The 14,026-nt window shown below is 43.8% G+C and overlaps 3 protein-coding genes across 8 annotated transcripts in view; 1 reads left to right on the top strand and 2 right to left on the bottom strand.

Annotated features, from left to right (window-relative positions):
- The window catches only part of ALMS1 (ALMS1 centrosome and basal body associated protein), a 203,157-nt gene extending 200,328 nt beyond the window's left edge, over positions 1-2,829 (top strand). For all 6 annotated transcript variants that reach the window (XM_067007400.1, XM_067007399.1, XM_067007398.1 and 3 more), the window contains 2 exons: positions 1,338-1,437; positions 2,672-2,829. In XM_067007400.1, the coding sequence (XP_066863501.1) occupies positions 1,338-1,437; positions 2,672-2,716 (145 nt within the window). In that variant the 3' untranslated portion in view covers positions 2,717-2,829. The remainder of the gene's footprint in view (positions 1-1,337; positions 1,438-2,671) is intronic.
- A 934-nt stretch (positions 2,830-3,763) lies between these two features.
- Positions 3,764-14,026, bottom strand: part of NAT8 (N-acetyltransferase 8 (putative)) — a 12,377-nt gene continuing 2,114 nt past the window's right edge. The window contains 4 exon segments of the mRNA XM_059078895.2: positions 3,764-4,109; positions 4,111-4,130; positions 4,132-4,449; positions 4,451-4,665. Of these exon segments, the coding sequence (XP_058934878.1) occupies positions 3,890-4,109; positions 4,111-4,130; positions 4,132-4,449; positions 4,451-4,594 (702 nt within the window). The 5' untranslated portion in view covers positions 4,595-4,665 and the 3' untranslated portion in view covers positions 3,764-3,889.
- TPRKB (TP53RK binding protein) overlaps positions 13,748-14,026 on the bottom strand; it is a 27,363-nt gene continuing 27,084 nt past the window's right edge. Inside the window, 1 exon segment of the mRNA XM_067007405.1 lies at positions 13,748-13,834. Within this exon segment, the coding sequence (XP_066863506.1) occupies positions 13,748-13,834 (87 nt within the window).

Below are 14,026 nucleotides of genomic sequence, written 5' to 3'. Positions count from 1 at the left end.
ACCCATTTTCCTCTCCCACACTTACTTGGGCCACCCACTCACCCACTAGAAAAGCTGGGGAGCTATTGCCTCCAGCTCCGTGACCCCGCACTGCACATGCAGCCGGCTAGTGCATCCTGGAGACTCGCCGTCCTGATGGCTCTGGAACCCATTCTCCTCACTGCCCTGATGTGGGCTTGGCCTCCTCTCTTGGAGAACTGCCCACTTCTGTTCTTTATCTTCTCTAATCTCTTTTCCACAGAGCCTCTACATCATTATCAATGATTTTTTTCAGATTATAGAAAACTTTGGAAAATATAGAAAAAATTAGAAAGAAGAAAACAAATGTCACTCATAATTCTTCCGTCTAAACATAGCTAACACTAGTCCTGTTTCTGTGGGGATTTTGCAGAGACCTGTGTTAACACACTTCTTTCTCCCCAGATTGTTTATCATACTATATATACAGGTTTGTAGCCTGCTTTATTTTGCTTAACATTGTATTGTGAATGTTTTCCCATAGCATAAAAACTATTTGAAACATTTTATGCTTTCTAATAATTTTATTATAGCCCATAATTTGTTTAACTGTTCTTTTGTTGGAGATTTACATTATTTCCAGTTAGAGTGTATTTATCAAACGCATGTTTGATCATGTTCCTCCATACTTAAAATCAGTGGCATCCAGTCCCTGATAGGACAGAGCCCAAGGTTTTCACATGGCTACGAGACCTTCACCCTATCTGCTTCCCTCCTGTTCCCCTACACTCTCTCCGTGAAGCCTTGACTCCATTCTTACCAACACTCCCTTCTCCCCACCTCCCCTTCTTGCTCCTAACTATTCTTCAAGACCTACCTCAAGCTTAGTCTCCTCTCTGGTCTTCCTTGACCTCCTTCAATCAGAATAAGTTTTGTTTCTTTTCCTATAACTCTATGTAGCATTTTGTAGATATGACGATTATTGTATTTTCTTTTGCATTATTTTTCATGCTTAAAAATATGGTAGTAATACAAAGTCATTATCTTATATTGAAACCATACATTTTTCCATATAAAGTGAAAAGAAGTTCATCTCCACCCCTAATTCCACTTCTTTCCCATAAGTAACCACTATTAGCGGGATTTTATTATGTTTTTATCTGTATCCCTTTTCAGATCATGAGCACTCCAGGCCAGGGTTCTTTGTGTCCAAGTGTCTAACAGGAAGCTGGGCACACAACAGGCCCACAGCCTGTGTGAGGGACTGAGTGTGCCTGGAGAGCAGTAGAGCTTAGGGAGGTGTGGGGAGGAGTGATCGTGTGCCTCTGTGGTCAGGTGACCTCACTGCTTTCTGTCTTTCCATCGGTGCCATTTCTAAGGATTTATGAACAGCTTCCAGAAGTACAGAAAAAGAGAGAAGAGGAAAAGAGGAGATCAGAATATAAGTCATACCGTCTGCGAGCCCAGCTATATAAAAAGGTCAGTCATTCCTAGAGCAGGATTGATGAGATTTATCAGGGGAAAGAGAAATTGAGAAAAACACATCTGACCTGTTTGAATTAACCACATTTGGAGAGTGAACTTAAGCTTGTAACGCATTGTACCACTACTAAAATTTAGAAGATAAAAGCACCTGTAACTAGACTTCAAATCTGAAATCTAGAAAGGCAAATATAAAAAAGGCATCTTCCAGGGACTTCCGTGGTGGTCCAGTGGTTAAGACTCAATGCTTCCACTGCAGGGGGCACGGGTTTGATCCCTGGCCAGAGAACTAAGATCCCACATGCCGCACAGCACAGCCAAAAAAAAATTGTTCTAATGTTTTTAAATTGTTTAATAAATAAATAAATAAGGTACCTTCCAGGCATACATTTGGAATGAAACCAAATTTCATACTTGGGTGTCAGTTTAGATGCCATGCTGGAAATGCCCACATTATTCAGAACTGATGAGTTTTCATGCAGAGTCCCAAATGATAGTTTTATGCCCCTTATGGGTGAATCATATACCACTAGAACTTTTTAAATAAATTGGAAAATGTCCAAGTGTAGCATACAAGTTGGCAGTTTGGGTACTCAGAGCCTTGAAGCCACTACCATTTCCTGCCCACAGCCCCAGTAGAATCAGTGGTACTGCAAGTCCCAGAACCTCACAGGCTAGGGGACTTGCTACCAATTAATTCCTTGAGAAAGCAGATGGGCTACTATGCCTGAAGGTCCAGATGCTTCAGTGTTCTCATTTCTTTCCCAACCCCCTCACTTCACCCCTAGAGGACTCTGAAACTCAGAAACCAAGAGACAAGTCCATACCAGACCGATGTGGGATTGGAGAGCTGCTTGTGGAGCGCATACCGCAGCTCAGGCTGGGCTCCCTCAGGTGGGGACGCCCCAGGCACTACATGGCCTGTCTGGTGTGTCAGCATCACAAGGCCAGGCCTCTTATTGTGCTTGTGAACTGATGGATGGATTAGTCTATTAGGATTATATTAATATTATATTTTTGTGTAGACTATAATAGACTGCAGATCATCTTCCCTAAACACTTCAGCAAGTATTTTTTGTGTAATTGCCATAGTTTCTGTCGCTGGGAAAGATAAACAAGACGGGGAGAACAACACTGGTCTCTTCAGCAGCATGTCTGGGGTGAGGAGTGGCTGTCTGCCCCTAGTGGCAAGAGTATCTAACTTCTTTCCTGCCTTTCTTTTCCTCCACAGAAAGTGACCAATCAACTCTTGGGGAGAAAAGTTCCTTGGAACTGACATAAGAGTGTTTTCCTCAGAACCTTGGAATTATCTCTTATCAGCCTGAAGGAGCACAATCCTTACTTTTATGAGTCTGGTTTAATAAAACCTACCTTGCTGTCCACGTGTAATTTAGAAGTAGTAACCTTCTAAAGAGTCTTTAGGTAGAATGATGACTAAGATTATTAATGGTTTAGGAGCAGTACTTTCTCCACAGTGGCCTTGCCCACAGGGATGTTTGTTACAGTGGTATTATCTTAATTCTAGGCAAGAGTAAGTCCCTTTTTGTGTGTGTTTTTATAGAAAATAACTTCTGATTGACTCATAGTAAAGCAAGCAGCAGAGGGTTATTTATTTCCCGTCTGTAGAGATGCAGGGAGCTATGCAGTGTCTCCCTGAGGTGTGTGGGGAACGTCAGTCTAAAAGCACCAGTCAAGGAAAAGAAATGCAGCATAACACGGTGAGAGCCCTTTTGTTGACTTGGTGTCAGACAGTGTCTGGTTAAGGTAGCCACCAGGTGGGTCCAGAGACTTAGCAGACACAGGTGCCTTGGGTCCAGATCTACCTCCTAGCCTCATTCCAGCTTCCTTCAGGGCCATTAGCCTTTAGTAGACACAACTCAAGAGGCAACAGAAGCTTGATTTAAATCATGACCTGGTCCTGACCACTGGAATGTGGGTTGTGCCACTTCTAGGTCTAGTCCATGTCAAATCCCACAGTCTGTCCCTGGCTGCCTTCTTCCCCTTCAGCAGAGACCTTGGGGGCCATAGCAGACTGATGGCATCATTGGCCGTGATCCTTCTCACGTGGATTCTCCTCAGACGCTTTCTCCACGCCCTTTCCACATGACTTCGCATTTCCTCTCACTGAAGAGGCGGGGCATGACACCTGGAGTTCTAAGGGGCGGCCCAGCCGAGCTCAGCCTAAGCTGCTGACCCACAGATTCATGAGCTAAAAAAATGTTTATCATTATTTTGTGGTGGTTTTTTATGCAACATTCTCGTGGCACTAGATAAGTGAAACAGTAGCAACCCCAAAAACTGAATGGAGCAGAGCCACCCTACCACCAAGGCCATTGGGTTCCAATGTGAACAAGCAGTAAGCTTTTACTGTGCTGTCCCATTGAGACTGCAGGTTTGCTTATTACTGCAGCAGACCCAATCCCTCCTAACTAATCCACAGTGACACAGATCATAGGCCCCCTCCTTGCTCCGGTACCTGAGAGACCTGAGCAGAGGGGAGACAGTAGATAAATTGAATTGCAGAGACAGCAACTAGTTTATAGCTTGTGGAGAAGAAAAACTAGCCCATCTTCCAGAAGCCGAGGCGCTGGTAAAGGGCCAGGGCAGAATACTACAGTGTGCTGGTGCTGAGGACCACTTTGCTGTAGCCCTGGTCCCACGCAGACTCGGACAGTCCTGACCAGGGCTTTTACTTATCCCCTGACCACGATGCTGCAGGGCCACATGTAGGTGAAGCAGCTGCAACTGCTCATTCCACAGGGTGGGCTTCTCAACGGGCAGCGCTCCCACCATGCCCCCCACCTGCCCCTCTGACTCAACCACCCAGAAGCAGGAGCCACTCTCACTGAAGTAGGATTTGGCGATGTCAGACATGTCTGTGTGCAAAGACATGACCTCAAACTGGATCCAGGGGTGTTTGACAAGAAACCTCAGGGCAGCAAGGAGGGCGAGGCTGGCCACAAAGGCCAGGACCCAGGAGCCAGAGACCAGGAATAGGGCAAGGGGCCCCCGCAAGCAAGAGCACAAGCATTCTTGGCAGCTTTAGGATGTGGTGGAAGGTGGTGGGAAGGTGCTCGGTCATCACCTTGGAGAACAAACCCATGACCCATTTGCGATAATTCTCCTGGTATTTGTGGATTTGATAAGGAGCCATGGAAGACTTCTGTGTCTGGATTTCAAAGTTCAAGAGAGAGATAGGAGTCCCTGTATCACTTCCTGGCAGCCCTGGGGGAGAGAGAAGAAGCCATGTGAGTGGCTTATCCTCCCACCCCCCCAGAACCGGGGATGACCCTGCTCAAGGATGTGTCTTTCTGCTTCTACCCAAGAAGAAATGGGCCACAACCACTGGGAGAAGGTGTAGAGTCAGCAGAAAGGTCTGCATTTGATTCTGTCTCCATGCATGACCCTGGGCATGTTACATAATCTTCTCTAAGAACCTGTCTTCTGAAGTTGTTTAGAGGATTTACTAAAATAACATATACAAATCTCTAGTTATAAAGTACCCTCCCCTCTCCTTCTTTCCCCTTTCCCTGGCTCTCTCAGCTTCTCCATACATTGGGGTGGCACCATGCAGCAGCCAAGCATGTGTCCCTCTCCCAGGGACCATACACTGCAGTAGTCCTGAGTTTCCAAGTACAAGTTTCAACAAAGGCTTCTTGCCACTTGTTTGCAAATTTTCAGGCTGTTGAGGTGGCATAAGAGCCAAACACCAAAAATAGACCAGCCTTGAGAGCCAGAGGAGGGTCCAGAGCTCCAGGCCATACCTAAGAACACTGTCCTTCCACCCGTGGCCTCTCACCTGCTACCACAAGAGCCGTGAGTGTCCAGGGCAGCCGCTGCCCTCAGCCTCCACCTGGCATCCAGGAGAGACTGCAAGGGCACACTCCACTTCCAGGGGCCAGGTCCTAGATGGCACCTCATTGGCCACCTCCTGGATATTTGTTCATCATAAATCCCAGGCTCAAGTAGCTGGGCTATGATGGAGCAGGGAGTCCATTCTGCGCTCTCTGATCACTGGGGAATTAGCCTTGAAGGGGCGGGTACGCAGGGTCTGGTACAGCTCAGGAGTCCTTGCCCTTGTGGACGGCCTACACCCCACACCACGGCAGTTCACCCAGCACCTTGGTGCTCTCTGGTGTCCACCCTCAGCCCCTCCACACAGCTGCTATGACCCTGGGGAATTTGCCCCTCACCCTGTGCTCTGTCATCACAGACCAGAGTCCAAGTGCCCTGGCTCAGCACACAAGGTGCTTCACAGCTGGATGAGGGCAGCAGGAACCTAGCCATGCAGGGTCTATCATCCAGGTTAAGAAATTTGGACTCTATTCCAAGAACACCAGGAGGCCATTGCTATGCTTTTAGCTGGGGAGTAACATAACCAGAGGTAGGGGTGGGGTGTGTGGTGTGTGTCTATTACTCTGGCTACATGTGGCAAATGGATTGGAAGAGCCAGGAATGGAAGCATATATCCCCCTGCCCCCAGAGGCTAGCACAGCAGTCCAGGCGAAAGAAGGGCCTCCAGATACAGATATGCAGGCTGCTCACTGTAAAAGAGCACCTCGTCCAAGAAGGCTAGTGGGAACTAAAATCCATGAGCCCTGGCACAGAGTTGAGTCTGACCAAAGGAAAAGGCACCTTTTTCTTATTTGCTCAAAGGTGTCACTGCTTACTGAACTGTTTCCAATAGGTTGTGTCTTTGTGAAGGGGGTGCCTTGTACTATGTTCACAAAGGAGCCATCTAGGCTAGCAGGGGTCCTACGAGAGAAAGCAGTGACTTGGGCCAGAGTTGGGCCATGGGTGTGACCTGGCCCACTTGGAGGTGCACTTTGGGGGCAGAAATGGCAAGAGTTGATGATCTGAGGATGAAGAAGTGGTCAGAGATGACAGCCAGATTTCTGGCAAGAGCATCTAGGAAGATGCTGGAGAGAGACCAGACTTGGAGAGAAAGATCATGACCACCCCAAAGGTGCCATCCTGGCAGCTGGAATCCAAGGCTGCTGATGGGAGACTGCTGAGGCTCCAGATCTTTGGCACGCAAAAAGGCCACAAGGGTTTAACTAACATGAAGGCAGGGTGGTGAGCCATGGGTATGTTACATTGTTTTCAGTACATTTTAATATTTTTTTAAATGTTAAGCAAAACTTGAACTAAGAATCAAAAGAGAATAGAAGGCTCCAAAGTGCAGCTGAGTATCCCTAATGAGGCTATCTAATAATAACCAGTCAGAAACCTAATAGTCAAGCTGAGGGGCCAGAGGTCCTTGATCTGTCCCTGCCCTCTCTTTCCTGTATTCTCCAGCTTCTGTGGCTTCCTCAACACCCAATGGCCTTGGTTTACATTCAGGCTCTTCAACCTTCCTCATAGCCATGAATAATGAGGAGGATTTATTGACAAGAAAAATAATTGTGAAAATATAGCACCAAGCTATAAAGGTTATGAAACGGTATGTTTTCATTCATTTTAGGAAAAATATAACAAAAATAATTTATACACACAAGCATGCAGAGAGAAAAGTCTGAATGGTTACACCAAACATTGGCAGCATTTGTCTCTGGATAGAGGAATTATGGGTAATTCTCTGTGTAAGAAATGAAGTCTGGAAGTCTCAGCACATTCCAGACTCTTGGCCCTGCATGCAGATGATGAAACTGAGTCTTGGGAACCTACCTGTCTTTGCCTCAGCCAACTTTTCTTTTTTTTAATTTTAATTTTAATTTTTTTGTTTTTTTTTTTTCGGTATGCGGGCCTCTCACTGTTGTGGCCTCTCCCATTGCGGAGCGCAGGCTCCGGAAGTGCAGGCTCAGTGGCCATGGATCACGGGCCCAGCCACTCTGCGGCATGTGGGATCTTCCCAGACCGGGGCACAAACCCTTGTCCCCTGCATCGGCAGGTGTATTCTCAACCAGTGCGCCACCAGGGAAGCCCTCTTTAAAAAAAAAAAAAAAAAAAAATTTATTTTATTGAACTATAGTTGATTTACAATTTGTTAATTTCTGCTGTGCAGGGAAGTGATTCAGTTATACATATATGTACATTCTTTTCCAGATTTTTTTCCATTATGGTTCATCACAGATTATTGTATATAGTTCCCTGTGCTATACATTAGGACCTTGTTGTTTACCCATCCTATATGTAATAGTTTGCATCTGCCCATCCCAAACTCCCATTCCATCCCTCCCCCACGCCCCCTCCCCCTTAGCAACCACAAATCTGTTCTCTACGTCTGTCTGGTTCTGTTTTGTAGATGAGTTCATTTGTGTCATATTTTAGATTCCACATATAAGTGATATCATATGGTGTTTGTCTTTCTCTTTCTGACTTCACTTAGCATGATAATCTCTACGTCCATCGATGTTGCTGCAAATGTGCCTCAGCCAACTTTTTCTTTTTTTTAATATTTATTTATTTTTGGCTGCATCGGGTCTTAGTTGCGGCACGTGGGATCTTTTGTTGCAGCGCACCGGCTTCTCTCCAGCTGTGGTGCACAGGCTCAGTAGTTGTGGCGCAGACTTCGTTGCCCCACGGCATGTGGGATCTTAGTTCCATGACCAGGGATCGAACCCGTGTCCCCTGCATTCGAAGGTGGATTCTTAACCACTGGACCACCAGGGAAGTTCCCTCAGCCAACTCTTAAGAGTCTAAAGAGACCCAGCTAAGATTGTGAACTCCTAAAGGTAAGGCAGGTGTGTAATTTTATTCTATTTTTTTAAATTAACCATTTAAATGTGTACAATTCAGTGGCATTTAGTACATTCACAATGTTGTGTAACTACCACCTCTGTCTAGTTCCAAAACATTTTCTTTACCCCAAAAGGAGACCTGTTAGTCAGTAGGTAGTCACTCCCTATTTCCACTGCTCCCGAGCCCCTAGCAACCACTAACCTGCTTTCTGTCTCTATGGATTTACCTATTCTTGATGTTTCATTTAAATGGAAACACATTATATGTGAACTTTTACGTTCAGCCTTTCACTTTTGTTCTCAAAAGTTCACCCATGTCCTAGCATGTATCAGTACTTCATTGCTTTTCATGGCTGAATAATGTTGCATGGTATGGATAGACCACATTTGTTCATCCAGTCATCCATTGATGGACATTTGAATTGTTTCCACCTTTCGGCTATTGTGAATAGTGCTGCTATGAACATTCGGTACAAGTGGTTGTTTCAACACCTGTTTTCAATTCCTTTGGTATATACCTAGGAGTGGAATTGCTGGGTCATATGGTAACTCTATTTTAACATTTTGAGGAACTGCCAAACTGTTGTCCAGAGTTTTACTTTCCCACCAGCAGTGAGTCTTACTTGGTTTTACTATCTGCCTCAGCATTATGCAGGTACACACAGGGAAGGAGAGACAGCTGTTATTCACTGAGATATTAGATGCCTGGCACTGTGAGAAAGCACTTTTCCTATGCTATACTATTTGATATTGGCAGCAACCTAAGAGCTAAGGTTGATATTGTTTCCATTTTACAAATGGGAAACCAAAGCCTACAAGCCTGAGATATCCTATCCACAACCCCATAGAACATGGCAGGGTGGCACCCAAGCCTTGGCAGCTCTGACTTGAAGGCCTGAACATTTTGCTTTTTCAGTACCACATGCTGAACAGGCAGCTGTCTGACAAGTGAATTATTAGGTAGTGTAAAGCACTGTATTCCAAGAGAATCAGCTCTGTCTGCTGGGATGCAAGATTCACCTCCAAGCCTCATTATGCCCCTATCACCAGCGGTCGGACCATACTTGACCAAATTCCAATATGTGACTAATGCTCTGTTCTTTCTTCAAGATCCAGTTTAGTGCTACCTTCTCCATCAAGACTTCTGAGCCCTCCCAAGCAGATGGATCTTGTATCTGCTCCCTCTTTGAAGCCTTTGCACTTCTCATTAAGCACTTATATCACTGTTGTTACTTGCTTAACAAGTAACTGTTAACTTATTACAGTTAATTAAACAGTTACAAGTAACTGGATAAATTATTTTTATATTGCCTATAGGAGCCTGATTATAATAAGTAATTATATTTTTGGAATCACTGTTATTCCCAGAGTTGTGGGACTTGAGAGCAGCATGTCAATGAAATCCCATGCTTGCATTTATGAAGAACACTTGCCTAATAGACCAGCTCAGTCCAGAAATGGGCCAATGAAATGGAAGGTAGACAGTCAAGACTCATAGTGTTTTAGAAGCCTCAGAAAGATAAGGAAAATGTCCTGGAAAGAACATCATCTCCCCTGATCTCTCATTGGGGCTCCCAAGAACCTAGCCTCAGGTCAATGCCCTGGTCTCCCACTGAGACCTCATAACCTAAAAGAGACGAATGAGAGGAAATAACAGCAAATTATTTCAAGGGGAAAGAAAGTGGACTAATAGGTCCTTGGCAGGATGTTCAGAAATCCTAGAACAATGATTCAGCTCTACAGAAATGTTTCTAGTCTAACCTGACTTAACCTTTTAACAAATTGAGCAAAAGGGAGACGGTATCAGCACTCAAATTAGGATAACTGGAGCTGATTTTACAGATACAGATCACCAAAGGGCCTAATTATGAAGGTGTGGATGGGTAGAGGGGAACCAGGCGTGTTATTGCTCAGAGGCCTGAAGCGAGGCGGAGGGAGAGGTGACAGGAGCCTGACCCAGGAGTTGAGTAGCCCAGACCACCCTGAGAGGTTCAGAGCCAAAGCCAGCCTAGGGGGTCCTTGCAGGGACGGGCCAGGAGAATAAGTACCCTGCCCTCGTTCTCCTGCTAGCCTCCCCCCTTCACACACACTGGCCAAACCCAAGTAGAAGCCAAGGGGAAGGGAGGACCTCTTGCTGGGTACATGGTAAGTCAGCCTCCAGGGCAGAGAGAAGAGTGGAGAAAGATGAAGGGTGACCTGGAGGGAACAATGGGAGACTACTGGCACAGAGGATTATGAAAACAAGAACAGGCAAATTTGATGAATACAAACTTTGCTCATTGCACCCAATCAGCCTAGAGATCTGTGCTTTACTCAATATTGTAGCATGGAGTACAGATGGCACGTCAGTCAGCAAACCAAAGCCAGGAGCAGAGAAGCAGCTGCAACCCCAGCACAGGTCCCAGAGCAGAGGAATTGACTACTGTAGTTTGCAGACAAGTGGAAAGGTCATCAAGGGGAAAGGCAGAATGATAATGGCAGCAGGAGGCAGGCCTGAAATAGCCTGTGAGCCATGAGGCTCCTTCTAAAAAGAAGGTGCAGGGCTTAGGAGGAGCAGCTTGTAGTTCTTCTGAGTGTGTGGTGGGGAGGGGAATAGGGGATTAAAGACCATTTCACTGTAGTTACAGCCTTAGTTGTTCCCAAGACTGGGGAGATGGGGAGCAACAATGATTGCCTGGGTAACAGAGCCCCCTTCCCTCACCTTATCCCAGAGACAGCTGGCTTTTTACTTTAATATGTAACCCTTGACTAAGGAGCCAGATAAGGGTGTCCTACCAAACTGCATCCCTTCTCTGCCAGCACCAAAGTCCCTATAATTACAGGTTGCTTTTGCTGGGGAGCCTTTAGGCTCTGAAGCAACCTGGTTAATTTAGGAACAAAGAACATCGTTCCTAAATTGGATCAATTTTTTTAGAGAAAAAGCTTGTGAAGCTTACGTTAACTTCTTTCCCAGGAAACGGCATTACTTTTTTCTTCTTCACCCAAAGGCTTACAAAGAGTTGAAAACATTATAAATAGTTACAGAAATAAAGCCTTTCAAAACACTCTTCATAACAAACTAATAAACAGTTCAACTTCACCAGTAGTCTGACAACTCAAAATGGTGAAAATGTTGAAAAGTTAAAAGGCATTGTTGGCGAGTCTGCTGAGACTGGCACACTTGTGCCAATTACAAATGCAAAATGGCACCTTTCTGGTATTAAAAAATTCATATCCTCTTCCCTAATAACTCCACTTCAGGGAAGCTATCCTAAAGAAAGAGATGTGTACAGATTTATTTGCAAAAGCGAAGTGAAAAATTGAAAGCAATGTTGTATAAAAACAGAATTACATACGTGATGTTTCACATTGATAAAAACATGTTTGACAGTGATGGCATGGGAAAAAGCAGTGAGTGTGATGGAGTCATTAGGAGCACAGAATCAGGGGTCACTCAGATAGATCTGAGTTTTAATTTTGACCACAAGCACTTTGAACTTTAGGGCAGCTTTGACTTCCTAAGCTTCAGGGGAAAAGATGCCTTCATAATGGAGAGGTCTGGCAGGGGGTGGGGACAACCTTAATGAAGTGACCAAACTGTATCACCAATGGTGAGGCCAACTGACATTATGTGCCTCCCAACAATATACAACTGGAAGGACACAAAATCTATCTACTATCATTCCCCAAAATTTTTAAACTGACTCGAGTCACAAACAAACTCATTCTGAAATTCTGAAACACATCTAGGGTACTCGTCAAAGAATGTCAACATCACTTAAAAAAAAAAAGAAAGAAAGATTGTTCTATGGGACTTCCCTGGTGGCACAGTGGTTAAGACTCTGCGCTCCCAAAGCAGGGATCCCAGGTTTGATCCCTGGTGAGGGAACTAGATCCCACAGGCATGCTCTAACTAAGGAGCCTGCGTGCCACAACCAAGGAGCCCACCAGCTGCAACTAAGGAGCCCACATGAGCCACAACTAAGGAGCCACCTGCTGCAACTAAGATCCAGCACAACCAAATTAAATATTTTTTTAAATAAAAATACTTATGAATACTTATAAAAATGGTCCATATCAAAAATACTCTTAAAAAAAAGATTGTTCTAGATTAAAGGAGACTAAGAGACATGACAACTAAACACAATGTAGGGTGAAGTGCCATGAGGTCTGCAATTTACTTTCAAATATTTCAGAAAAGCAAGCAAATGTAGCAAAATGTTAACAAATAGTGAAATCACATGAAAGTCACATGGATGTTCATTGTATTATTTTCAATTGTTCTGTAGGATTGAAATTTTTTGAAATAGAGTTCAGAGACTAAATTTGCTTCCTTGAAGGTGGTAAAATCTCTTGGGGTTGTATAGAGGACTATATGAGGCAGTGCATAGCAAGAGCTTAGCACAGCACATGAAAGAAATGCTAACGATGTGCTTTGGTACCTTATTATTTATGACCACAATGGAAATATATGTTTGTCCCCTAAGGATTTCTACCTCTCCGTTCTCTATCATGGTGCAGGATTGCACTCCCCCACCCCTTTTGATGTTGGCATGGCCATGTGACTGGACAGTGAAACATGAGATAAGCGTTATCTGTCACTTCCACATGGGAGCTTTAAGAGCCACCATGTAACTCACAGCATGACTTCCAGCTGTGCAGTATCCCACAGAGCACATGCTGACATAAAGCCTTCGGCTGACTGGATTCCTGAGTCACTGCAATGAGTCTTCCTACTGATTCACCAGTGGCTATGCGGAGTGAGCAAGACACAAACTTTTGTCGTATGAAACCAATGAGCTTTAGGGACCCTAAATTACTCCTAATCTAACCTAGGAGTCCAGAAACTACTGCCCTCTGGTCAAATCTTGCCCATCACTTATTTTTGTAAATAAAGTTTTACTGGGATACAGCTGTGTGTATCATTTATATACTGTCTGTGGATGCTTCAGCACTACAACAGCAAGAGCTGAGTAGGTGCAACAGACACCATATGGCCTGTAGAACTGAAAATACGTACTACCTTGTCCTTAACAGAAAAGTTTGCTGACCCCTAACCTACTCTATCTTGACTGACACAATCATATTTTAAGACAAAATAGAAAAAAAAAAAAAACCCCAGAGCATTTATAAAACATGACTTTTAGCTGTAAAACCTTGGGCAAGTTATTTATTACTTCTACAACCTTTTAGTTGCCTTTGTGTAAAATGGGAGTATTAACAGTATCTACCTCATATGATGCTGTGATAATTAAATGAATTCTTGCATGTAAAAACTTGGAACCAGGAGGCTTGGAACAGCAATGCTGGAGTAGCCAGAAGTAAGTGCAGGAATATGAGCTGAGGGATATAAAGTCATGAAGACAAGAACTCAGTACATTGTAGACACCCACTAAATGTTAGTAATTATTCCACTTACATAAAAATAAAATATATTTGAACAGAAACAGAAGACTAGAAGACAATAACAAATAACAGTAACCATGGTTATCTTTTAAAATATTAAGAGATAGGATCGGAATGGGTTTTTTTTTCCTTTGTTACCATTCTGTGCTTTAAAATTTTCTACAACAAACAATAGATTTTATAATCTAGAAAAAATAATGAATGTTTTGTATAATTGCTGAAATTTTTTAATATTTGTCATTTCACAAAACATCTTTTGTTGACATTCTACAAATGATACCATCCAAAAATGTCCCAATACTTTCTTCTTGTGAAGATAGTTTATATATCTGTAAAAATAAAAGATTATGACATGCTGACATATTCAGGTACTACTAATTTTCATTACACGAGCATGTATATGTGAATTTATTTATTACTCAATTATTGGGATAATGGAGTAAAATCACAATGTGATTAAAATAGGGAAAGTAGATGACAATTCATCACTTATGTCAAGTTTCAATTGCAGTTATGGTGAT

Source organism: Kogia breviceps, chromosome 11 (genome assembly GCF_026419965.1).
Source record: "Kogia breviceps isolate mKogBre1 chromosome 11, mKogBre1 haplotype 1, whole genome shotgun sequence".
NCBI lineage: Eukaryota > Metazoa > Chordata > Mammalia > Artiodactyla > Physeteridae > Kogia > Kogia breviceps.
The sequence above is the reverse complement of the archived record's forward strand: the minus strand, read 5'-3'. Positions and strand labels throughout refer to the sequence as shown.